At 47.9% G+C, this 27,232-nt stretch overlaps 1 protein-coding gene and 2 long non-coding RNA genes across 34 annotated transcripts in view; 2 read left to right on the top strand and 1 right to left on the bottom strand.

The window, feature by feature from the left end:
* The window catches only part of tcf7l2 (transcription factor 7 like 2), a 69,098-nt gene that overhangs the window by 37,158 nt on the left and 4,708 nt on the right, over positions 1-27,232 (bottom strand). For 21 of the 32 annotated variants that reach the window (XR_007489205.2, XR_007489207.2, XR_007489206.2 and 18 more), the window contains exons 4-5: positions 11,201-11,302; positions 8,602-8,661 (exon numbers count right to left, since the gene is read on the bottom strand). Coding sequence is in view for 29 of the 32 variants with exons in the window: in XM_049758857.2 (XP_049614814.1) it covers positions 8,602-8,661; positions 11,201-11,302 (162 nt within the window). In the remaining 3 variants the exon portion in view is untranslated. The remainder of the gene's footprint in view (positions 1-8,601; positions 8,662-11,200; positions 11,303-27,232) is intronic. The other 11 variants (XM_049758865.2, XM_049758870.2, XM_049758868.2 and 8 more) reach the window with 1 other exon arrangement.
* On the top strand, positions 7,573-8,253 carry LOC137839806 (uncharacterized). The gene is made up of 2 exons (XR_011086071.1): positions 7,573-7,979; positions 8,085-8,253. It is a non-coding gene; the product is annotated as an uncharacterized lncRNA (long non-coding RNA).
* On the top strand, positions 24,694-25,823 carry LOC125991210 (uncharacterized). The gene is made up of 2 exons (XR_007489214.1): positions 24,694-24,845; positions 25,523-25,823. It is a non-coding gene; the product is annotated as an uncharacterized lncRNA (long non-coding RNA).

Here is a 27,232-nt window from a genome sequence, read left to right as displayed (position 1 = left end):
GCCCGTTCAATGGTCCCGCCGCCGTAATTACGGAGCCACCCATTCAATCCGTCTTCATTGCCACCGGCGACGCCCACCTATTGATGGATAGTTAGCATTAGAAAGTCACAAAGCCCTGAAACAACTGAGGCAGAAATAAAAATGTGCGTGTGGGGTCATAGGGATGCGTCCTAGCTGAGAGCCACAATAGGCAGAGCTTTAGGACGGGGCATTCCCATTTTTATTGTCCACTTTTTTGGCTACGTTCTTTCCTAAAAAAAAAACAAAACAAAAAAAAACAATGCGCACAAACTAGCATCACTATTCGATTGCCAAATAGGAAAAATAAATCACAAATTTAAAATAAAACCTGACCAAAAAATAAATCCCAAATTCTCACGACACACCTTTTCAGGTCCAACCAATTCTATCCAAGCATGTATACGTGTACACTTGGCTGGCGCTGACCCCGGCACGCTGAAAGGGAAAAGCTCGAGTCGGTAGCCCTTTATAGCACGCTGCTCTAACTACAGACACACACGCGCGCGCACGCACGCGCGCACACACACGCACACACACACACTTGAACCAAAGACGAAAACCACAGGATGCCACTGGTCTGCTCCTCTATATTTTCAGTCTATATATTGAGTAGACTGTATATCTTAATTATGCCTCTTCTGCGAGAAGACACAAAATGAAGCCCTTGCTGTCTTTTATGGGGACATTATGACACGCCTGAGGAAGCAAAAAAAAAAAAAAAAAAAAAGAAAAAAAAAAGGCACGCTGGGTTTCTTTGGTTCGCAGGACCCACTGCAGATTGCCGTGGGGGGGGGGTAAATGCGCTGTCAAAATGAAGAGCAGCAGGCTGTGTTGGATTAAGACCTCACAAGGTAGAGAACAAATGAGGCCCAAGACTTCGTCTCAGTGTGATTATCTCCTCCCTTTTTCTTCACGGGTCGCAGCTTTTAAGGGTCACCGGCATTTCGTTCACACACACAAACACGTTTCAGCGGCTCGGTCCCGTCTGCAGCTCTCCATCGAGAATGCTCAGCGACCCGGCAAAGGCCCGCATGGCGAGCGGCCGGCCCCACCTCTCTCCCGGATTTCGCCGTCGGCCCGAAGGTGGCGCCGCTGCAAGCGCGTGGGAGTGCTAATTTACAGTAGCTGCGCCAGCGGGGAAATGGGATGCCGCCCCTTTTCAGAATTTGTGCCTTATCTGCAAATGACGGCCCGGTCTGGATTTGAGGCCACCGGCCGGCCCGCTGCACTTTGTTTCGCGACATTTCCTTTGACGACGCCTGAAGGCTACAATTAGGCTCCATTAGAGCCAGTTAAGAGGTCAGTGAGAGAAGACCAAAAAGGAGGAGGAGGTGTCCGGCAGCTGATCGGCCACTAAACAAATGTGACAGCCAGCGAGAACTGATGAAAAATATCCTCTCTGAAGGTTTTTTTTGGGGGGTGCGATCAGAGCGTCAGGGTTAAAAAAAACAAACGGCTCTATAAATATTCGCCGGCTGCGTTGAATGCAGAGCTGCGTGGATGCAGATGTCACAAAGCATTTTTTCGGAAGGGGGTTAAGCTGCGCGTGCGGTTCCGTGCCCCCCGCACCCTGAATAGAGCAATACAGCTGGCTGCGAACAAAAAACGCCGCCTGGCTTTCATCGGCGAATCAAAAACAACAAAAAAAATAGACGCAAAAGAAGAAGACAGCAAATGAATGTATCATTTCCATCCCTCCTCACAATTCCTTTTCCGTCGACCCCTCGATTGAGATGTTTACAGATCAGCTGTCGTTCCCCCTCTTTTTCACATTTGCGCTTGGACACGTTTCAAAAGCACGGGCCTTTTCATCTGCGAGGAAATTTTGCTCCTTCAAAACAGGAAGCGGCGACAATATGAAAGGCGAAGGCGCATCGCCGCCGCATCCGAGTGGCGAGGTGGCAACCGCGCCAACAGTCATGCTGACCCCCCCCCACGCAGCAGGCAATTCCATACCGTCACTCTACCAGCTGACTGAATGGCATTTGGGGGCTCGGGCTGGGAATTGTGGTTCGAGCTTGCACGTGCTATTGTGCTCTTTGTTCACAGCTGCCTCGAGAAAAAGAAGAAAAAAAAGAAGAAAGAGGCTTTATCACGGAAGTCAACGCTACAAGCATCCAAAAATACATTAGCGTGAAAATCACTCCAAAATGAAGCTGATTAGAGCACATTCCTCAAATCGTAAATTTCCAATCATACAAACAATTGTGTAGTACCGGGACAGGCCTGCGGGAGGCAGCCAAGTGCTCAGGTTGCTAGGAAACTAATTTCAATCAAATAAAGGAGAAGCTATTAAAAGGTCAAAGTTCAGACGGCGCAAAACAAAAAGAGTCCTAGCCCAGATCTGAGACCATTATTAACTCGCCAAATTAAAATTCCATTTTTGCCTATCACGGGAAGTTGACGTCCCGGCTTACAGGATGCAGCGGTCGTTGAGTGCTCGGCGCTGGAGGCTGCTTCTGCTTCAAATCCGCCGAGCGCTATTTTAATGGCACGTACGTAGGTGTGTGTTTACTCATGTTGTATTCATAATTCGGCCTCCTGCAGGGCATGCGTGTCCAGCGAGTAGCCCGCAACACGCCACGAGGAGTCTTTCCAAAGGCGGCCGGCTACTTGTACACGCGCTGGTGCACACTTGGATGAAACAAAGCCTAAGCGCGCAAGTCAACCTCACCAAAAGAACTCTTTGAGAATGTTGTTCAGATGTTCTCTCCCTGGGTAGTAGCAAAGGAGGAGGGGGGAAGAAAAAAATAAAAAACAAACGTTTTTTTTCACCATCGCAACTCTTTTGCCTTCCCGTAGCGCCGTTTCCACGGACGGGAGCGAGTTCCCTCCGATCGATTTTCTCCCGGCTTTCCGAGCTGGTGTCATCTCCTTGTGCCCTCCCCCTCCTTTTTTCCCTCCCGTGGCATGACGCTAAAGAGAGACGGGAGGATAAACTGATACGCGCACTCAGAAGTTTTGGGTATTGATTTCTTTTTGATGCAAAAAACAACAACAAGGAAAACAAACGCAAAAGATGGACGGACGGGCAGAGGCTTTCTTGAGGCCGCTTTGTGTTGCGCGTTGCATTGTTTGCCAAAAAGGTCTGCAGGGCCTATTAGATGCACTGACCATAAAGGAATCGTGGACGGGTGAGATTCATGTTGTCCAATGGCCCAGACGGAGAAAGTGTCACCGGAAGGCCTTCGCGACTCAAATAACAAAACAAAAACAATTTATAGAAATACGGCACGACTGTATATCGAAGGACAGAATCAAAGGCACGTCCATCCAAAGGTGCATTTATTTATTTATTTTTTGTTGTGATGTGCGTCGCTGTCCACTGGGGGCTACAATTAGCCCATCAAACTCGTTCCGGCAGGGAACTCGCAGCGGCACACCGATCGCCTTTTTAGGCTCTCTGAAGCCGGCTGGGGCGACGTGTAGAAGGCTGGAGCCTTTCATGTTCTAGTTTGCAGCCATCAGCGCCGATGAGACGCGATTAAAATGGCGGGAGAGGCTTGTCGACACGCCATAGACGCCAGAGCCGATAAGGGAGTGACTGGTGGGAGCTGGGGACGCATTTTGTCCGGAACCGGAAGGTCGGAGGGCCTCGGTGGCAGCGGGCCAGATGACTAAACACAAACACGTCCATTAGCATGCAGAGCGCAGGAAGAGCAGTGCGCGCTCATGACACGCGCTAACGCTTGGCCAAACACAAGGACGACATTCTGTCGAGGAGGATTACAAGCATTCCGGCTTGAACCCGGTTCCGGCCGGCCCGCCTCAGGCCAAAGAGCACTTCAACAGGTGCGCAGATGCTCGACGGGACGGCATGTGCTTCGCATTAGCGACGGCGGCCAAAGGGTGCTCTGGCCAGCTCATCAATTCCTCGGATGGAGGCAGCCCAGGAGATTCTGAAATGCGCCAAACTCCCATTGAGTATTTTGGAATCAAACGCTGAGAGCCTCACTGCAAGCCTACCTTGACTCCAAACTGCAACTTCTTCCGCAAGTTCCAAGAATCAACAGTCCGGGTTCTTCTCAACACTTTTGGTAACTCTTAAGCTGACCCTAACTTTCAAATCAATTTCTAATTCTAAATATTGTACACAGAAGCACAACTCCAAGCCGGCCAAGTCCAACTTGTCAGATAAAATGATCTCAAGGCACAATGTCGAGTAACAATGAGACATTACAAATGCGGGCAGAGAGAAAAAAATAAATAAAAGAGAAAACAAGAGTGAGGCTAAATTGCGGCAACAAAGCCGAAGGAAAATCACGCTCGAAGGAAGCATCATTATTCCCAGGTGGCTCCAGACCCGTCCCCCCCCTCCAAAGAATTTGAACTTGTTCCGACGTAAGATGGAGAAACGTTCCAATGACACAAAAAAACAAACCATAATAGATTATCTTGAGGAGCACGAGGATTGTCTGTAAATTCAACGTCATCGTCGTTAATGAGCCCGCCGAGGGAAAGGCGGCTCCTGTCGAGCGCCAATCACACCGCCGGGGCTTTTGATTTCAATATCTGTCACGCAAAGTAGTGCCTAGGCGCAGCTGGGCTAACTAGAAAGATGTTAACGAGACATACGAATGCGGCTAATGTCGCTAATGAAGGGACGCTAGGCATGGTTTGTAGCCGTCCGTGGCCATCTTTGGCCGCTCTGCCGTTATTAGTTTGGACGTCTCCCCCCCGATATGCCGTCAGGATTGAGCCATCAAGCACGATGATCCCCCTTAATCTCACCAAATCCACTTCTCCTTTTCACCCCGTCATGCTCGCCTCCCGCTGAAAGCTTTTTCTTGTCAGTTTTTTTTTTTTTTTTTTTAAAAACAGGATCTTCAAGTTGTCCCTTTTTAGACAAGGATATTTGTCAGACTATTCTATGCTAAATCATATTTTCATCTCATAATTTTGTATTTTTCATCTGATAATGAAATATTAACTTGTGCACAAGGTATAGATTTGATTTTTCATCAAATACTATGTTTGGTTGAATTTTTTTTTTTTAATGCAACCTTTGTTAACATTTGGGCGAGCATTTTTAATGTTTCGACTGGCGCCGCTCCCACGGGCAAATTTGTGGCGATAACACCGGTAGGTTAAGGGTGAGTAACTAGGCGAGCATGTGCGCACCTGCACAGGTATGCGTACGCTGTCTGATTACATCATCATCACCTGTCTCGCTCAAGTGGACAAAACTTCTAGGACAGCAAAAGGGGGAAGAGCAAACGACACCTCCTATCAAATTGCTTCCAAAACAAAAGCCCGCCACTCCGACGTCGACTCGGAAGACTGAGCATTAGGGAAAAAAAACGCGCACGCGGCGACAAAACAAACACCAAAACGAGAGTCGTACAAATCCGACAGAGTTCAGGCTCGGTACAAATATCAAATAAATTGGGGGAGCTTTAGTCTGGTTCTGTCTGACCCGGCCAACCTGAAAGAATTGTGACGAAGCGAATTCAGCGTCCACGACCTGCAAACAAGACTCGCTGGCCTGGCGGGCGGCTTAAGTGCTCTCTGGAATCACTCGACGTTCCGGAGCAGCGTTCAAATTTGACTGCCACCATGTATTCATCCAAAACTTGAAATTGTTCCTCAGGGAATTCAAATACTTTTCTTCTCTGGACCGCCACCAATCACGCAACACTACGGTTCAAAGTTTGCTTGGGAGAAACAAAAACAAAAAAAGTAAAAGCGCTAGTGTGGCGCCGGCAAGACATCCAGTGCAATTACAAGTTGACAATACATCAATAATACATCAAGCCGCAAATTCCACCACCGAAGAAGAACCCTGACCCCCGAACGCTCGGAATTGATTCGCACAATTGACGCACTTCTCGACATTAAACGGTATGTTTCTTTTTTTTTTTGTCCCTGAATGCCTGACACAAGCATTGTTGGTCAGGCCCTGGTCTCGCTTCGTGCTCACAATGATGCTCGTCTCGCTTTTGTTTGTGCGTGCGCGCCTTACTTGTTTGCGTCTGCGCGGCTTCACAAGCATCTTATGAAAGGCAAAACTGCATTCACCTACTTCTCAAAAGGTTCTCATCTCGAAACTTTCACGGAACGGGAAGCGCGCATGTCGTGGCAATGACAAAGAGCTCGGAAATGTGATTAAGCCCACACAACAGCATACACTTTATCAATAAGTTGCAGAAAATGTCTGGCGGTTAGGAACCGCATTTAAAGGTTGAAATCGTCACGGAGGTTGCTTGTTGGAAGAAAAAAAAAAACTTTTGGAGGGGGACAGTTTCGAAATATGTTTCTCATAATAATTTGTCAAATTATTTGGGGTAAAAATAATTGTATTTTTTTTGCCAATTCTTGAATTAATTTTAATCACATTGCATTTTTGCACTTCTTTTTATTTGAATTTTTTTTCTATTATTTATTTCTATTTTCTATTATTTTCTCATTTTTCTCTCATATTCTCAGTTTCACCTAATATATTTTTTCATTTTGTCAATTTTTTCTGGGCCTAAAATAATTATTTTTTCTTTTAATCTCTTTAGTCTATTTTCCATTTGTGTGGTTTTGTCAAATGTTTTTGTGGCTTTTTTGGGGACCTCATTCCATCACTGCAGCCCTAATCGTTAAAAGTCCCAATGATCAAAGTTAAAGTCCCAATGATCATCGTCACACACACATCTGGGTGTGGTGAAATTTGTCCTCTGCATTTAACCCATCCCCATGTGATTTTGATCCATCCCCTGGGGGAGAGGGGAGCAGTGAGCAGCAGCGGTGCCGCGCTCGGGAATCATTTGGTGATCTAACCCCCCAATTCCAACCCTTAATGCTGAGTGCCAAGCAGGGAGGCAATGGGTCCCATTTTTATAGTCTTTGGTATGACCCGGCCGGGGTTTGAACCCACAACCTTCCAGTCTCAGGGCGGACACTCTACTACTAGGCCACTGAGCTGGTTGTCCCCCCATCTAGCGCGGTGGCCCCCGCCGTCCGTCTCCCGTTGTATTCCCTCGTCCTCCTCCTCCTCCTTCCCGTGGCCTCAGCCCAGTGCTAATTGGTAAATCTGTTGAACCGTGGCAGAGGCAACAATGAGACACCTGGAGTTGTGTCAAAACAAGTTTCCCAGTGAAACGGCCTTCGGTGTAATACAGTAGCGCAGCCAGCCGTTGTCACTCAGCGACCGCTGCTCTTGCCAAAATTTGGGGAAGGGGAGGGGCAGAGGGGGTCAGTGAAAAAGAACGCCGCTGTACAGTTGGTCAGCAATAGATTGGATTATTGATGCCACTTCTAAACTTTGACCCTAATTGTTGATGCAGCGAGTAAAGCGTGATTAGCGCATTCTTCCAACGCCTAATTAGCTCCGCCGCAGGGGTGAAACGAGTTCAAGTCGTCGTAGACCATGACATGTGACGCCTGCGACCTGACCTCCGTCTGACGAGCTGTCATCTGAAACTCCGGACGTGAAAAAGCGCGACACCGACGGGCAGCGGGCGCACCCAAACGTGATCCTGCCAGACCTCGTCAAACAAGTTCTAGCAAAGACATCGCATGAGAGAGAGCTTGGTGAAAAGCAACAATTCCTTTTGGCTCGTCTCGAGTACAGCTCGCGTCTTTAAGGGCTCATCGTATTTACAGTCAAGAGTGCGCTGAGTCAACAAGTTTGTCAAGAGCTTCGGGAGGAAGTCCCGGGGCCACACTGCTTTAAGATTTTACCTTTGAGCCATCAAGGATGTCATTATCTAATCAGAAATGACATTAATTGGACACGTCTTTGCCTTTGTCTCTGTTTTGATTTGTCAAATCCATTTTTAAACAAGTGGGCGTGGAGGTGGTTCGCACCCAGCTCGAATATGTTTGCAAACCGCTCAGAGGACTCGACATCGGCGATGTGTTGTTGCGATGTGGAAAGCCCCAGCCCGGCCCGGTGGAATATGTCGCAGCCCCCGGAGGCTTTAAGCGGATCTATTTCAACGGCGCAAACGTGCAGAGATGCGTAAAACAAGGTGCCAGACAACGTGGCAGTTATGGTAGCAGGGTGCGCTTCATTAAATAGCTATCTATTATTTGCTCACAACTCAAGTTTTTCGGGTGCTTTGTTTTCTTTTCAGACTCGGGACTCAACAAGTATCTCAACTTCTCGACGTCATTTGATGAAAACGGCACCTCAGAACCTGCCCTGGTTCGGAGGAGCATCAAGCAGGAGAATATTTGGACAAAAAACATGTCACAAGTGTGATATGAAGACACACGACAAGAAAATTAAAGCACAATGGGTCTCCGTTAAATGTATCAGCAAGATCACCCAGGCCGGCCGGATAAGTAGCGGACAAAAAAAGCGTGAGTAGAAGGAGGGGCAAAAAACAAGAAAGAGAAAAGACTTAGTTTGGTTAGCAAAAAAGCTGACAGAGGCCGACGAGCAGCAAAGTGACAAGAAAGCAGCAGCAAGCACAAACAGTCTGATTATCACCATGATCCCAAGCTATCATTCATTAAAATGGATCTTTTTTTTTTTTCAATTCATCAATTAGCAGGTGTTAATTTATGTGGTGCGTAATCAACCCCCCCCCTCCCACCCCCAGAAAAAAATCTGGCATGATATTTTTTGGGAATTCAAAGGTCTCTCACCAAATGAAATTGGTGAAGGCTCAGATCTGACTGTCCAGGGAATTCCCAGCAGAAGGGCCCCTGAAAGGCAAAGATGGACGGTCCCAAGTCACACAATTATATCAGCTCCACACGCACGCACACACACATATGCAAAAGCGAGGCGTCCTCCCAGGAAAATCCGCCATCCCCTTGATTTCAAACCCACAAGCTCGTCTCGGCGGACTCGGCATCCTCACGTCCGAGTGGGTTATTAGGGCCTTTGTGCGCCGGTTGCCGCTTACGCCGCTGTTCCGACTGGCTGGCTGCTTGTTAAAACAATATTACACTCTTTAGTACATTGCCGACGTTTTGCAAGCTTTCTGAGGTGAGAAGATGAGGCCGGCCGGCTCCTGCCGGAATTTGGTGGAGAGGGAAATAAAACTAAATCCACAAATTGCCCTTCATGACTAACAAAAACATGGCCATTAAAAATCGGGTAAAATGCGTTCAATGATTGGAGGGCGCCAATCCAAATTCATTTGCTTTTTCCCAACGGGGCTCTCCGAACATACAGCTGCTGCTGCTGCGAGTTATCTCAGCCGGCCCTCGGGGGGTTAAGCGCGAGTGCAAATAGAAGCCGGTGATCTCAGCGCCGAGAAAGCAACTTGTCGGATTGCTTTCGGGCAGCCAAGCTGGTCAGTGCGCTAAAGGTTAGGTTGCTTCTCCTCGGCAAAGTTCCCTGCCCTTCACTGGCTGGCTCTCGAGAAATCAATATGCTGCACCTCAGTCTGTTTCCGTTGCCATCATGTGTACATGCACAAATACATACAACTCCTCAACTATGTTGTGGAAGAATCAAGAACTCATTCCCAAGATGTTTGTTTCCAAAGCGGGCCTCTCGGAAACCGGTCCTCGATTGCAAGCGTCCATTAAAGGATCAGCGTGACTCTTTGAGTCATTGTTATCTTGTTGACAGAGTCAACAGTGTCTGCGGAAACAAGAGGCCGTCCAGACAACAGCCTCGGGCCCGACGTGGCGTCTGGTGACATCAACCCCGTGATCCCTTGAGCGAACGTCGTCGTGAGCGAAAATATCGCGCCGGGCCGCGCACAATCCGGAGGGGAAGGTGAATTCCACCGTGAAGCTAGCTACGTGACCGTAAAAATTGTAGAGATTCCATCACTTCCTCTGCGCTAATTATCGTACAAGCGGCCCTTCCCCTGAGGCTTTTCTTTTTTTTGTTTTTTTTTGCCACAATGACGCAGTCGCTGAGGCACGACGGGGAAATGGTTAACACTCGCGCCGTCCCCCGCTCCCAGGGAAAGCCGGCGAGACAATGGCCACATTGTTGGCTCTCGAGACGTTGATGCGGGCGAGCGTGCGAGTGTTCGGGCTCATGCCCCAATTCTGAGAGCGGCAAATTAAGCAACTGCAGCCAATCAGAACGTGAGGTGCTGTTAGCCACGCCCACTTTCCTGTGTCATAACATTGAGCCTAACACTAAGTTATCAGAAAATTGATTGATTGAGTGACACGGGCGGGGCTAACATTGGCTCGCTGTCCACGGGAATCCGTCGAGTTGTTTTGGGGTTTTTTTTGGCTTTCCCCCCTCTTCTTTTTTCTTAATGCAACACAGTCGGTATGATGCAAACTGAGGAAACATTCAATCGCACCTCCTTCGCAGTCAAGCGGTGGACGCTGGAGCAGGAGGAAAGAAGGAGCGCCAACAATACAAGCTGCGTTTCACCTTCAATTTCATCACGCGCTAACAGCAACTTGTCTGCGTGCATGCGTGCTTTCGCGAGCGAGCGCGATGCTGCAATGCCTCGGAGCTTTGCAGCCTGTGCGCTGAAGGGGAAAAGAACGTGGAGAAGAAAAAAAAATGAACCTACTGAGTTATTTATCAGCAAGTTCAAGAGTTTTTCTCGCGCAAACAAAGACACCTTCACAGCTGGACTGGCTCAACTTCATCAGCTGAGCTAAAGCTAACAGCAAAGCTCCACAAATGGGGAACATCCGGCAAAAATTTGTAAACACTAAAAATCTGCAAATGGCAAAGATTGACATTGAGCAAAAATTCGTCAACAGCAAAAATTCGTCATCGCAAAATGCTAATCAATATAAATAATTGAGCAGACTCGTAGGATATCAAGCGCAAACAAAATGGTGGCCATATTTTGCTATGATAAAAATAGAAGTGTAAAGAAAAGTTGCAGCTACAAGCAAAACTTGATTTCCAAACTCCGGAGGTTGCGTGGCAAGTCGTCACGTCACCGAGTCATTTCCAAGGAAAATAACAAGCGCCGCTATTTACCTGCCCACGACCGGTTTGAGGACTCATTTACAGCGACTCCTAAAATAACCGCGCAAGAAAAAGGGGCCCCGCTGAAGCGGCGGGTTTAAAAATAACGACGGAAGCGAAGGAGCAACCTGGGCCGCTGCTTTTCTTTTGTGAGCGTTGGCTTTGTCTGCCACAGAAGCTTTGACAACCTATTTCAAGACGCCTCGCCGCACAAAAGGAGGCTCGGGATTTGCCCAAAATGCTTTTCAGCCCGCCACGTATGAAAAACAATTTTGTTTTGCGGGTTAAAGAACCGCCGGGAGAGGGGGAAGAAAACAAAAACCAGTTTCTACTTACAACAATGTGCGCCGGCGACGGGGACCTGGCATCTTTAAGTGCTTGTCTACTCTGAAGACCTCCTGGTTGAACATCTAGCAGGGGCCATTTCATCTGGAGGTACTAGATGGAAGAAAGAAAGGAAAGACAAACGCAAAGAAGGGAACAAAACATGTTAACAGTGCCAAACAGAAAAAAGACAGGACATTTGCAAACTCAAAAACATGCAAGGTGGATGGATGGATGGCATGATTCCGGCTCAACTGAAGCTAGCCGTGGCGTTCCGGGCGGCGTTGCACGGTTAGCGGCTCGGCGGTGACCTCATGTTTTTTATTGGGAGCCATAAAGAGGTGCAAGCGTGGCGTCTCACCAGGCTAGACCTCCTGACGGCTCCCGTAAATGATTGACTCGGCCCGTATCGGACCGTTTTCGCTCTCGCTCGCCCGCCCACGACACAAAAAACAGATAAGCAGGAACGAACGTTTGGCAAAATGCATGTCGTGGCTTTTCCTGGAAGACAAAACATTTTTAGGTTTTAGGTTCTGTTGTTTTCTTTGAAATGTGACAAAGTCAAACAACTACTTCTTTATTGATATTCCCAAAAAAAAGTTTTATTTGGGCTGAAAACAAGAAGATCACTGACATTTTATGACTTTGGGTGCTTTCATTTGCTAGAAGAGAACCTTTTTGTTTGGTTTAGCACACTGTTTTTTTTGTCGGCTATATTCCCACCATCTGACATCCACATGGAGAAATTAGCTTGAGGTAGAGATGCTATCGGAGCAACTCTTCCTACCTTTTTGGTGCGCTAAACCTCTTCTGGGTGGCCGCTGATTTGCATGCATGTCCGTGCGTGTATGTGTGTGCATTTGAGTCGGCGCTGGTCCGAGAGCGCGTGTCACGACCCTTCCCAGGACTGTGTCTAAATCAGTGGTAATTAGCAGAGAGTTCACCGCGGGGTGCCTGCCAGTGGTCGACGCTGGAGGGAGTTATTGACTCCATGACCACGGTTACAACCCCTGCAAGGGGGTGGGGGGGCTGCCTGGTGTTTCTCCACTACTCATTTAGAACCACGAGACAGATTTTAGTGCTTTTTTATGCTTGTTTATATGTGGAAAAAAACAGTTGTAAAACCTGAGTTGAGGATTTATGGACCCCCTACGCAACGGGTGTTAATTGTCACGACGGGCCGAGAGGAAAAAAGCCGCCATGTTGGATGCGCGGTCGGAGAACATGTCTCATTAACAAGTCTTTCCAAATAAAACGAAATTCCCCCCAATTAATTTGTCCGACTTTTCTCAAAAGTGTTTGTGAAGCTTTCCTGCTAGTCTGCCTTCACCGAGCAACAACGTTACAAACATTAGCTAGCTCATGAAAACATTAGTTGTCTATCCTAAACATTCACAATTATCAGATTACAAGTTACGTAAATAGATTTTGCGCCTATCTGTTTTCCAAAGATATTTAAGTGCGTGCATGTCTGAAGCACTTGAATTTCATTGCTGTTCGGCATTCACTCCCTTGCTAGATCACATTTTTTGGGGTAGATTGTATCTTTCTAGAAGTCATTAAAACGTGTGTTAGAGCCTCTCGATAGTTCAGATTCTCAGCGATGTGGGGTCAGAAACGTAAACTCCTGAACGTAACTTGCTTTAGTTAACCGAGCGGATCTGCCAGATCCAATTTGGCAGAAGTGCCGCCGTACAGTGGCAACGAGCCAACTCGCTCAAAGACGAGTCTATGCTCAAAAATATGTCAACGCAGCTGTAGGAAGAGAACATTCCGAGGGAGCGTGAAGGTGACAAGAGTGGCAGTGGGTCGAGTGGGGTGGGGGGGTGGGGGGACTAACAAGTGGCCCCACTTCAGCTGGCCCCGTGCAATGTCTCCTACAGCTTTGCCAAGGAAAGGGAGCCTTGGCAAGCGATGTCTTTTCCGAGCAACACCCCCACCGTCCTCTGCCCCCCTTCTTCCCTCCATCAACGGACACACTGCCTGGGCTTGAGTAGGCCACAACCTCTGACCTCTCGCTGCTGGTCCCAAGCCCCCGCCCACTCCGCCGCGACCTGAAAACTCTCCCGCTATGAGGGGGCCTCCCGAGTAACTCAAGAGCCATTCCCAAGTGACAAATTGCTGGTGAGTTCCAGGATAACTCTGGTCTCCGCTGTCGCTCAACCCTTCAGACAACCCCCCACCTTGTAAGAACCACCCAGATTGTCCCCCCCGCCCCCTTTTCACCCCAATCAGCCCACCCTTCTCTCCCCCCTGAATGACTCAATTGTCTCTGATGAGGTGAAAGACAACGGAGTCCTCCAAATGATTGTACCGCGATGAACTCAACTCTTGCCGGGTCACATTTTTTCATCCCAGGCAAACAAAAACTTTTCGGTAGGGGATTGCAGTTGGAATAATTCCAGGAATTCTTACAGGACTCCGAATTGAAGTGTTTTGCAGCCAAATATTTACCATAATTATGACTTTACTTAAGTATAGATTAGTGATGGACTACGCCCCGGTCGACAAATACAAATTCAGAATATGAATGGAGCATACGCCTTTGAAACGACAACCTGCTAGCCATAGTCTTTGAATGTGTATCTATCTAAAAGAATGACAAGTCAAAGAAGTTCCAGCCGTTAAGGCCAAATCCATGGAAAGAGACCAGGACTTTTCCAGACGTTTTCCGTCAAGCTACCCATCAACCAAGTAGCCATCTGATATCTTGCATCACATGACGGCTGACGCAGAAGCCAAAGCGCAGCTTGTTGGTAACGGGATTGCGACTTAAGGGCACCGGGCGAATCAAACGAGCAGAGTTTTAGATGTGGCACTCAAATTCAGCGGGGGACCGTTGGACAGGCTACGTTAAATTTGGGTGGTTGCACAAGAGGAGGGGTGAGGGGGGTCATAAACAGACAAATAGCAGCTTGGGTTTGTTGTGTACGGCAGATCTCCAAGCCATCTGTCAGACGGGGCCCGCAAAACACGATCGTCCGGAAATTTGTGCACACCTGAAAGCCACATCTTTGGTCAAAGAGGACGAAAAAAATTATTGAGATGGCGCGGACAGCATGCAGATTACACCCGATCATTAAAGAGCTTTATTAAAGTCTGACGAGATAAAGACGAGTTAGAGAAGCCCATTAAGCAAAAACAAAATCCGTGCGAGTAAACTACCCGGAGATTAACGGATTAACCCCGGCAGTTTGACTACAATCTGATCCAAGGCCGCCTTTTCACTTGATCTGTTTGCAGTGAGAGTCCGTCCTTAGTGGCAGGTGGAAGGCAAGACGCAAACAACAGTTGCTGAGGATGGAACACTTCATTTTGGGGGGCGACAGACAGAGGTCAGGGGAAGCTTAACTCTTCCTCTTTGAAATCCCGGCGCGCTTGAAAAACAATCGGCCAGATACAGATGTTTTGGCAGAACTCACTTGATGAACGGAGCAGGGCAAATTCAACACAAAACTAGCTACCGTTTGGACAACACGGGCAGCTTTGGTCTGGCTAATACACATTTTATGAGTAAATATTGGAGAGAAGGAGGGGAAAAAATACACCCCACCTGCATTGATAGCCAGAGGCATTCCGCAAGCAGGAAAATAAAGGTGGAATACGGGAAGGCCCCGGGTAGGTATGGGTCCGCTGGGCCTATCCTTACTCCAAAGCCGGAGCCACTCGGGGGGGTTGCGGGGGGAGGGGTTCCGCTCAGGCCGCCGTGCCGGTCCAAAATGCACCAGCTCAGAGACTCTATTCTTCCTTGCGGGAGGAGCTCGGTCTGACTCTTACAAATAAACATGTATTCCGACGGGGGATGCCCACGCGGCCTCTCCTGTCTCGCTACCAAACGCAGACTTGACTTGCATCTTGAAACCAAGGCTTGCTTGTCAAAGTACACTTGTAAAGTTGTTCAGCCTCAACGCTCGACCTCACATATTCATTCACCGCTGCGGACGTTTACGTTTGTCGTCTGGAATCCGACTGTTGACTGCCACCGATGTACAGAAATATCCGTTTGTGAAATGGATGGATGGATGACCTTTCGACCCAATCTAGTGCTTTTAAAACTCCGTCAAGAAACACTTGACTTTCGGCCCATCCTGTCGTGAATGTTTGTCTTGCTGAGCTGGCGAGATAAATACAGTTTTGGCTCTTCTACTGTTGACTTAACAGGTGCGGACAACTGTGCTAGACAAATACCGACCTGAGTCGCCAGTAAATGGTGAAGATTGCGTAACTGCTCGCCACTTTGTAAAGAAAAAAAAAAAATGCCCACAGAATGCAAGCGACTGAAAACAATAACAACAAAATGGCGCCGGAGATCACTTCTGCTCGCCAGTAATTATTGCGACATGGTGAAAAAGATCTACTCAGAATTGTAAAAATAGTTGAACTGGATTTGACTGGCCGTGAATAAAGTCCATGACTCCACAAAGTGTAGGGTGCAATGATAGAACGTGTGTGACTTGATTGCAATCTACCACCTTCTCAATTAGCCTCAGAGGAATCAACAGTGTTGCATTTCTTCAAACTCTTCCCTCCTCCTTCCCTCATCCCGTGCAATTCAGAGGATCTTGGCTGCTCTATAAATAGCGACAGGGAGGATGGAGGGCCAGCAGGGGATGGCGAGGCTTCCATCAGCCTGACTAATGAACCGGCCTTGGCTGGCACCTTTAGCATCGGGCGACACTTTCCTTAAGCCGCTTCCTACGCCAACAGACCTGGCCTTTGTAGGTCTCGAAAATCACAAGGGTGTCAAAAACATTTCGGGCGTCATCCTAACTAACAAATGTTTTTCAAAATATTTTGGCACAAATAATTCACCAACAGGGATGAAAGGTTTTTGGAATAATCGCAGGTGCCGATTAAAAGATTTGCCTGATTGTGCCACTTAACAAACCGCAATTGAACTATGTTCGACAAACTAACCAACAATCGACAAACAAAAAACCAATAAGGCCAACAAACGATGTTTTGAAAAATCCTGCTAGCTAACAATCTCTCTCAAAATGTTGGCCAAACATAAAACAAAATAATCATAATTATCACACTCAAGTCTTCTATTCTTTTGGCTCGAGCGCTAGAGACATTTGCGGTCAACAAGCAGGTCGTTCAAAAGAGTCCCGTGACGATGAACGATCCCTGTCATCATGTAATTGGCTATCTACCAGTGCCAACGCCACCAAAACTAGATTTACCGGTCCGCCTCCGTCTTCCACAGCCTGTCACACATGGATTCCAAGTGTCCCAAACACCGCTGCAGTTTAGTGACGTTGCCCTAATTTCAATTAAACGTGTTCTCGGTGTGATTTATCAATTGGTGTGGGTCCTTCTGCAGGCCTCTTTTTGGCAAGACCAGGAGGCAGGTTGGAAGGAGGTCAGGCAACCCTCACAGTTAAAAAGGTGAAGCGGCAACCGAGCTGAGCCGAGGGTGTGAACTGTGCAGCGCTGCCGGAGAATGTCGTTATTTGTTAGAGCGCTACGAGGAGAGATGCCCTTGATGTTTTTTTCTGTGTGTGTTTTTTTTTTTCTTTCCCTTTTTGTTCTGCGAGTTCGCTGTGAATTAGTTAAACGGCAGACGGGATATAAGGAAGCCGCTCCTCACCGGGGAGACAATGTGTGCACTCTCAGGCTTCAACAAAGACTTCCGACTCGCCGGGAACGCCGCCGCGCTATCGCAACAATCCACCTACACATATTCATCAATCCCAAAGTATCACGCAGTAGGCATGGCGCACACACACAAGCAATTAATCGTCACAAAAGCAACCCAGCCAGATTTTTTTGGTCTCTTTGGCACCTGAAAGTGCACCTGGAAGCAGTCCAGGTCGGAATATTTATCACAAATGGCGGATCGCGACTCAAGTCCCAAAGACAGCTTCAACTTATGGATTTATAAACACATAAGATTCCTTTTAGGATTTCATACGATAGTTGTGCGAGGCTAATGGACTCATGTAAATATTCTCCCGCCCCCTCCCACTTTTGTATCTTCACGCCCTGCATTGCCAACCCCCCCCCCCCCCCCCCCCCCCCCCCACACACACACACACACACACACACACCTGCCCCCCGGACAAAAATCCCACGCCGAAGATAACGTGTCAATAATGAGCTCAGGCCATCTATTGATCAGCTTAATTTTGCATCTATTAGCAAGGGAACAGTTCGCTCCGGGGGCGAGGGAAGCCGGGCGCTAACGCGCACCGACAGCCTGGATGGAGATCATTACATCTCACAAGTACGTATGCCGTGATTGACGTGAAGATAAGGCAGCAGAAGCTGGCTGGCGCACGCCTCCCCGCACAGCCAGCTAATGATACACCCAAACATGCACGTATGCTCATGTCTATCTAGAAAGCTGTAGCCGGGAAGAAGAAGAGCAGGCCACATTTTCTTTTTTTTTTTTTGGGCTAATTGGCAGTCAGACAAGGACGCTTGAGAATGAAAGTGTGAGAGAGCAAGACAGTAAGAGAAAGCAAGAGCGGAAGAAACCAAGAGAGAGAAGCATTTAGTGGAGCACCTTGGCTGGTCTTAAGTCATTTAAATGCTGCAAAAGCAAAGCGGAGCCAGGCTACGACCTGGATTGCACACTCGCCTAAATGCTGCTCGTTGGGAACCACAAAAAAAAATGTTTCCGGGAGTTTGGGGCAATATCTTTTCTATTGAGGCACAGGGACTGACTAATTCCTGGTTGGTGGCAGATAACGGTCACAAAAGGACAGAGGGTGCCATTTTGATTCTGGGGGTGGACTACTGGTGCAATAGTCAGTCAAAGTCTTCCAAGTTAAACACGGGGAAGATGAATTCCCCGAATAAGAGTATGTTGCCGTTCCCCTCCTGCAGCAAGCCTCACTCACGCTTGGCATTGATGCAACCGTCTGAAATATACACGAGGAGGCTGCACTTTCTAACCAGAAAGGTCAGACAGCAATACCTTTGTGTACTCTCAAAATTTAGGTGGGGAGGAGGTCTTGCAATCGCACAACCTCAACGCTATAGAGGTGAGGTCGAAGGTACTAAAATAAATAAAAATAAATAAATAAATAAAATAAAAAATATCGGCTGCAAACTGTGTTGGCTTTTTTTTTTTGTCAGCTGAGAGATGCAGCAGAGGGATCGAGGGAGCGGCGTGGTGGTGGTAGGCTGGAGGAGGAGGAGGAGAGAGCGTGAGGGGGTGGGTTGGGATGGTGGTGGGGAGGGAAAAGCCCTCAGCCAAGCCATCAAGTTGAACATTGAACTTCACAGTAGTAGCTGCCTTTCTGCACTGCGCCGTTTGATGTTACCTCCAAAGCAAGCGATCAAACGCTTGGAGTGTGTGGTGTGGGGAAGTCCCGAGCTCTTGGCCTGCGAGCTTGTGATATATGCAAAGAGAGTGTAAAAATATATAGCATAACAATAATAATAATAATACAAGAAGGAGGAAATGTTGCTAAAAATGACGTAGACAAGAAGAATTTGATGCAAGTAGCTTCTTGGTTACAGCGTGCCAAAATGCGTTGACACGGCAACGGTCGAGTAAACGATTATCTTTTTTCTTTTTTTTTCTTTTTTTTTGGAATAATTTTTAGAATTCACCTCCAGTGCTGAGACGTTAAAAAGCAGGATTACGGTAAACAAGCCTTGGTCTCAGTGGGGCAATAACACACACACACACACACACACACACACACACACACACACACACACACACACACACACACACACACACACACACACACACACGTGGACTCAGCTGGGCCACAGTACTGCGAGAGGTGTGTGTTAGAATTGACACGAGGAGACAAAAACACACACACACACAAACACCCTTTCCCCAAGGCTGTGGGATTAAGAGGTCCAGCTGGCTGACAGCAAGCCCCTTCCTTCCCACGTATCCTGTCAGCCCGCTTCACCCCACCCCTGCAGAACCCCGGCCGGGTCTGTGTGCCAGTCAGCTGGGCCGACCGAGCGTGCCACACCTGAATTTAGCCCGGATCGTCTCTGGCAAATAAATTCTGGCCTATCTGTTCGTGGCGCAGGATGTGTGAACGATTGCCGGGCAATCTGAAAACAGGATCCTTAGGAACCATTCAAAACATTAAGGACGGTGTCGTCAACACGAGCGACTGGACACGTTCCCACGCTTGGACGGTGAGGTCATATCAAGCCTCTCTGCACAGGATTTATGAAGTCATGTTTCTTAAAAGCATGACATTGAATACCGATCTGGCTTGTGTTTGCCGCGTCTGCTATGTAATAGTCTTGAAAAAAATGTATACCATACTGAACCGAACAGAACTGGACTACAACCAAAGTATCCAAAATAATCAAGGTAACTAAGCATCCCACCCAGAACCTTTTTTTTTTTTTTCTGAAGCATTGTCATTTCAGTCTTGTGTTCATAAATATGGATCACAGAGTCAGAGGTTAGAAGAACCAAACACATAAATTCTTCAACTTCCTTATTACCAAGCCCGGCATGAGTGACGGGCTTAATACAGGAAAGTTTCAGTGAAGACAAAACAAGAGCAGCACAAAGGTTGCGAGCACGACCACGGAATGCTAACGTCCGATTTGGAGCTGCCTTGCCTGAACAGCTCACTAATGAGAGCTGAAGAAAAAAAAAAAAAATCTATCCAGCTACCCTGATACTGTTGGTGGGGCGGATCCCTATTGGGGGAAGGTGTGGTGTCGGAGAAGGGGTGGGGGGGACAGACAAGGTGTATGGAAAGAATACGAATGAGGGAGTGAGAAATGGGAAACAAGAGAGAGAAAAAATCACTATGATGACACGTAAGTGCAAAGAGCGATTAAGGATTTACTTTCAAAAGGACTCCCATTGATCTTTTTTTTGATAGACCTGCAATAAATCAAACTGGATTGACTCGCATGAGAACCGAGCCTAATCCTTTAGTCAGATCCGGGAGAACTCAGACCAAACCAGCTGTTAATTTAGGCTTTACAAGATAAAGAAGGAGAAATCCAACCTGATGTACCCTAGGGCTGAGGCTTACATCATCTCTGTAAAGCAATCAACTTATTGCCAGTTTGGAGAGGTAATCAGAGCACATACTGAGAGAGGGATGGCAGGGGAGGGATTTCCAGCTGCTGGAATTGGAGTATTGTCTTCTTTCAAGGCAGTTTGAAGGGTAGATGCCTGGCAGAGACAAATTGAGAAGAGCTATGCTGGGCAGATGTTTAACTTGAATTGATGGGATGCTGATCTGATTTACACCTTGGGCGGCATGGTGGTATAAAGGTCAGGACGTCTGCCCCTGAGGTTTGGGTTCAACTCTGTGCTTGGGTGAATTTTCTCAGGGTAGTCCAGCATCATTGAAGACTATAAATAGAGACCAATCCTGGTCGTTTGTTAATAAGTGCGCTCCAATTGACAGGCAACATGACCAAGGTTTGAGCCACCTCTCAGTTGGTAGACTCCAGCTCAAGAAAATGGATGGATGGTTGGATTTACACCTACAATCATCTCTCAAGTTGGACCGAGGGGGGTGCCAACAGTAGCGCTCCATTCCTGCAAGTTCCTTGGAGGTCAGTCAGGAGCTCATCGCCTTGTCCCTCATCAGTTGGTGCCACCTCAATCGGGCCTGCCTGCCATGAGGCGGCCGCACCATAACACAGCCATAGCAATTAAATTGGTTATTTTAGTTTGGCCGAGACAGAGGGATGTTGTTCCTCCCCAGAAGAACTGTGCGGAAGTATTGCAAGGCACAGACTGAACCATACTAATGTCTTTTACAGATCTGTTGTTTCTGTTGACGAAAGCAGGGGTGGAGGCTCCTCTTCTTCACTGCGTGCCACCGCGATGGCGGATGCAGGGGATAAGGCTTGAAAACTCCAAGCACAGCCACCCCCTGCCGTGCTCACACTGACACAAAGACTCATTAGCTCACCATCTCCCCCCACCCACCAGCACCCCCCTGTCTTTAATGTCCTGTTTACGCTGCAAAAACAACCAGATCAGGCCTGAAATCCAATAACGGAGCTTTGCAGGGTCTTTTACGCCGACCCCGCAGGAGTGCTGAGGAGAAGCAGGCCTTGTAGTCTCTGGATGCTGTCCAAAGCTCAGGAGTCCGTACAAAAACCACAGATAAAATAAGAGTTAAAACAGCAGTTGCTGTCGAGGCTGTCAACACGCCGCATGGACTGTCAATCTTCAGTCTCAACCTCGCCACCGTTCTTAGGCAAACTCAGGCAGGGTGGAAAATCATCCAGTGTATCTATATCTCTGTATTTCTTCTCAAACTTTAAATCTGGTCATCTCCCCCAAGGTCACATTTAATTACACAGAGTATTAATCTCAACGGACAGATGGCAAGCAGGCCGCCTCGCAATTACTTTATGCCCAATTGAATCATTACTGTCGTGATTTGCTAAATCGCGGCACGCCGAAAAGCGAGGCAAGTACTGGATGGGTCCGCTACAAGTGGGGTGAAAGGCAGCAGTGGGTGACAGGGGCAGGTGTGCCTCTTGTTTGGGACTGAGTTCGCAAAAGAGTTGAGAATACAAGGGGATGACTGTGTGCGGAAATTTGGCACTGATCGCTGCGGTATTAAGAAAAATACACAAGCTGTATTTTTCTTGAAACTAAAACCAGAGCAGAAGGCTAATGTGGAAGCAGTCGGCTCCAGGCAGCCCATGCGAGGAAACCACACGGCAAGACCGCTTCCAAACATGAAGAAAATATTGTCTCCACAACGTATGCCAAGAAAAGTTGGATTTTCTGTGGTAACGGGGGTCTATTTTATGACAACCATTTGTCATTGGGGAGCAATCCCAGTGGGCTGCACTCCTTCCAGCTCCAAACCCCAGAGTGGAAGCGATCCCATGGCAGCATCCACCCATGCTGATGCCTCAATCATCATTTGGAAGCAATTAGAGGTTGACTTTTTCCGGCATCTCTGACCGCATCTCGTCACCTCACCGAGGAGCAGACTAAGGAGACTCTCATTGACGGGTTTGTCATTTTGTTGTTGTTCCGAAGCCAGAAGGGGGGTGAGAGGGGGGGGGGGGGGGGGGGGGGTCTCTTTCTGCCTTATCTGTGCTGACTGGCCAAAAATACGTTCAGAATTCCTTGCATGTTCTCCAGGTGACGTTTTGAAATTTTCCCTATAATCCCTACTTGAGACACTGAAAATGATCCCTTGAATACCTTCACAACTGAGCTGCATAGTGTGAAACTAAATCCAGCGGTAGTGAAAAACATTTGTCCAACTGGCGACCAAAGTAGGACTGGCGTCCCGCCACTAACTGGGAACAGTTGTGTAAAGACGACTGGTCCGCCGATGTAAAACGATCCGCTGGAGCGTATAGAAAACTTCCACAAGTTCTCCCTTTTCCCAGTCAGGGCAGGGAATTCCTCCTGCTTTCTGTAGACAGCAGAAACAGTTGTTCTCCCTGGAGATTGGGCAAGCACTTTGGGCGGGAGCTAGCAGCCGAATCGGGGTGGGGGGGGAATATGATGATGATATATGCACATGCAAAGTTACAGCGCAGGATTTTCACACTCCCCAGGATGAGGTGGAGTGCCCCGAAGAGACTTCCTGTGGCAGCCCATAGACTGTTACGCTGCAGTTTTGCTCCATTGCTAATGTGTTCCATGTTTGTGTTGACGTCATGCAAAATTTCTATTCAAAGAACGCAGTGTTGTTCAGGGCATAATATAAAGTTCGGGTCTAAAGGTCAGATAACCGAGCTGCTAGTATTAATTCAAACAGAATCACCGTCTCACCTACTTGGATATTTGGACGGTAATCCGACTCTTTAGTTTTTGGCACATGAAAAATAGTTCAAATGAGCATCAGCGAGACGCTTTGTAAATTCCCACAGGGCGGTTCATCGGGTTGCGTGACAAGGTATTGAAAAATGTTTGAAATGTTTTATTATGGCTCAAGAATGTCAACAGAATCTCCAGTGATAAAGGAATTCAAATTTCCCAAGGAAATTGACAAACGAAGCAAAACTTACTGCCACTGTCATAGTTTTGCATGCAAACTACAACACGGCATAAAAATCGACTCAGTCTGGTTTTGGATCCTACCGACCATATTTGGGACTAAGATTGTGACCAAAAGATGTTCACTGGTTGAGAAAGGTGCATTCAGCTCGTTTCAGCCAGCGCAATTCAACGAGTCTCCTTTCCGGTCAAGAGGGGAATTCAAGCCGAGGCCTCTGACCCGAACTTGACCCGAGCCTCAAGTCATTCCTCCAGCTGCCGAGGCCCAGCACCGGCACCTGTCTCGGATAAGCCTCGGCGTTCACACCCGGCCTGGCCGCATTTCTGTCAGGTGACAAATGCTAACACGCGCTCTCTGCGTCCAAACCTGACAAGAGCCACTTCAGAATGATGTGAACCACTTATGCGGCGGCATCATAGCCAGAGAGGGCTTTGTCGCATGTCTGATAGTTAGACGCTGGCTTAAACCACGCTTCCCTCAACTGCGCTAACCGCCGTCTTTGCACAGCGCTCAGCTCTTGCAAGTGTCGAGTGAGTCTACTGTGGCGAAACAATAGCAGACTAAGCAAATTTCCACCATCAGCGTATCGTTGACGAGTGAGACAACCTTTCCGATCGGACGATAAACGTAGCGTCAGCATCGCTCAGTACGCTGGGGAAGGAGGAATGCAACGTTCCCTGACATCAACATCACCACAAGAGCAATTTTCTCATGGCAGTGCTTTATCTTGAGATGCGATCTGGTGAGAGAAAAATCTTTGTCTGGGGTTGGACACACGGGGTAGGCTAGAGACGACGGCACCTGATTGAGCGCGGTAAATGGGGCTTGGATTCACTCAGGTGTGCGCCGGACCGCCGCCGCGTCTCCCCACCTCATTGGCCATGCAATCCCGCACGGTGCACACACTGCATCTTTTGTGACTTCCGTGTCCAAGCTTCATTTGTTTTGTCCACCGAGTAAATTTCGAGCAACTCGCGTTCCGTAATCTCTCCACGGCCGCCACGTCCGTCCGCACCGGTGATCCGCCACACACACTTCTCGGCCAGCCTGACTAATGTGCCCTGACACTCGTACATCACCCCGCAAATTGGCCAAATGAATTAAGCGCGGATCCTGCTGAGCTTTACGGGCTTTAAATGGATTTCCTCCACTCCAGGTCTACCCAATAATTGCATTTATCCATCTTGTTGAAGCCAGGTTTACACACTCGCAAAAGATCATGCCAATCCCCTGGAAACATTTTCCGCTCTGGCGGCCAGCGCGCGAGACATTTGTCATCGGATCATAACGGCTAATTCAAACAACAATTAGCTTGACGACTGGGTCGTATGTCAATGTCGGGGTCCTTCTCGGACAACGCGTCGTCTCTTAATCTGTCTCGAAACACGCAGCCTTTCTAGCGCAGTCCAGAAAGTGCATGCCTCCGTTCAGCCAAACATCCAGACAGAGCGCTAGGCAAGCATTGAGCACTTGTTCAGTCGGGGTCATCTCAACACTTGGGAATGTTTGAACAGAAGTGCATTAGACACTAGAGGGGGGAGGAAAGGGGAGGGCAAAGGACAATTCAACTATGTAAACATGCAGCTACTTCCTTCCCTGCGCTACGCTCCTGAGGCAAGCCACTGTTCAAACAGCGTCCATGGCATTCTTGTGCAGCTGCTGCCTGGGCCGTGCCAGACAGGGGGGGATGAGGCCAACGAAAGCGAGTCAGCGAGGTATGACCCGGCCAGTCTTCTCCTCCACAATTTGTCACGAAGCGGACGACTTATCTTTATTGATATTCCAAATATGAACAAGTGCGACGGGCAATAAAGATAGAAAGGGCTGTAAAAAGTGAAGATAAGGAGCCTGCAGGTTCTAAAGGGCACTGCGACGTGCATCACATGACACACAGGGCCATCGCGACACGGGGATGCCAACTTCTAATCTCAACTTTCATTATGAGGGCAGCGGTTTCTGATTCATAGGCAGTATCGGAAGACAACCTTTGGATTGCGTGCCGATAGATTTGGACCTAAAATACCTTCCTATCGGAGACGTTGATTTTATGATGTTAAGCCACGTAAGCGGAACGGCTCACATTTGTGTGTCCAGACTTGGAACACTGCGTTATTTCAGAGTTTGTCCTGAGCGGATAGCATCAGCAACGATACATTTTGCGGTGTTCGTTTTGGACCTCGACAGGGGTTGATCCGCTTATGTGGCTTCCAAACTAAACCAAAAAAATTCTGTGTCCCACTCCCTCAGATAGGAAAAGAAATTGCCACTTGGGAACCTGCTGAAGTCAAACTTTTTGTTTCCAGACCCGTCATTACGGAAGATATAGCCCAAGGTGCGGAGACTCAAAGATCTGCGGGGTTTTCTTTATTTTCTTTCCTTTCTTTTTACACAGGAGAGCCAATATATCCATCATCGTTTGGGCTCGGCATGGCTCGTCTCGGGCCTGCAGCGAGACAAACGACGGAAACGCGGTGAAAGCCGCACGCCACCGCGTCCGACTGGTCATTACTCCATTCAAACAAGTCATTTCAGGGTGACTAGATTGGCTGGATGGTGGTGGTCGCTTGAGCCCTCCAGGGAAGGAGGACAATTGACAATTCACTTGATGCTTCGAGTCAATTTGCTCAATTTTGGAATTGACCTCCGCCTGATGGGTGATGCAATTTGTCCAAATGAATAAAGTGACAACTCGGGACGGGTGGACGGCCTCCATTGATTGAAATAGTGACTAGATTTGCGATATCTGGACCTTGAAATGAACAACCTGAGGCTAGCTCGCCCGACATTTGATGGTGTTTAACATTTCTCATCCCATGCTGCAAAAAAGCTAGCAATAATGCTAACATTCACTGTGAGATGGCTGTGGAAAAAACTAATTGGGAGTTTAACTAAGGCATCAGTGAACGCGCCAAAAAAGAAACACTTAGCGATCTTAATCCATTTCCTTCGTTACAAGGATTGGCGTGCTCGGGCCACAATGAGCTGTTCACATTATCTGGAGCTGTACACAAGTTGACAGCTGTCCGTCCCTTTTATTGTGTAAATAGGTTCCCGACATCTGCTTTTGGAGCCAACATTAGAATTTACTCTTAATCTATTTTTCCGCTGGAATTTGTTCGTTGGAGGGAGGGCAGGGATTAAAAAAAAAAAACGCAGGAAAATCGAACACTCTTCCAGACTAAGAGGGTTTACTTTATTATCCGTTTGCATTTCCAAGTCGTGGCGCAAAGTTTTTCCTGTCTTTTAACGTGCAAATCCTGCCATAATCCGTAGATTAGCAGATTAATTTATTGCCGCGCGCGCTGGCAAATCTCCCTCACCTTTAACATGTGGCTACGCGTCGACCACCTTTCATGGCAGATCGCCTCATTAGTGCCCTCGCGTCAAGGTTTTTTTTTTTTTCTTTACACATTTGTACATAACTCCTCCGAGCAATTAAAAATTTAATTAGTAGATTAAAAATACACAGGCCGGAGTTTCATCTGCGTTTAGTACGCAGCGAAGCCCATTTCCAAGAGATGAAAGTGGCACATCTAAATTATTAGCATAGAAAAATGACTGGCAGCGCGGATGCCGACGGACATACTAAAAATAGGTGAGAAACGACATTATTTTTATTTGGAGCACAATGCCGTGCTGCCAAAGTAGGTCAACAAAAATGATTGGAATATTTTGGACGTGGCATGATCGATGATGCTTGGACATGGAACCGGGCCGCTCTCATTAGCCCACCATAAAAAGCAATGACGCACTCTATTCAGGCGGCTTTTGTGAGCGTGACCCCGTAGCCCCACGCCGCTGCCCCCTGAAACCGCTTTGGCGGCGTCCCCGCCCCCACTCGCACACATTTCCCGCTTTCTTGCGCTTTCCCTCCCACTCTACTGCTTCCCCCCCCGTGTGAATGAACATGAATTTTAACCACAAGCAACCCCAAAACGGTGGATTTAGACGCCCACCCAATTGGGGAACAAAGAAAATGCAACTTTTGTACTTGTCACATTTCTGTTCATGTAAGTGAACTTGAATTTAACCTCGAGCAAGTCTCCAAACCACCACCGCGAATTTGCGACCCCGGCAGAAAGACGCACTTGACGAGCAGTTT

Source organism: Syngnathus scovelli, chromosome 21 (genome assembly GCF_024217435.2).
Source record: "Syngnathus scovelli strain Florida chromosome 21, RoL_Ssco_1.2, whole genome shotgun sequence".
In the NCBI taxonomy this organism is placed as follows: Eukaryota; Metazoa; Chordata; class Actinopteri; order Syngnathiformes; family Syngnathidae; genus Syngnathus; species Syngnathus scovelli.
Note: the sequence above shows the minus strand (reverse complement) of the source record. Positions and strands in the feature narration are given on the sequence as shown.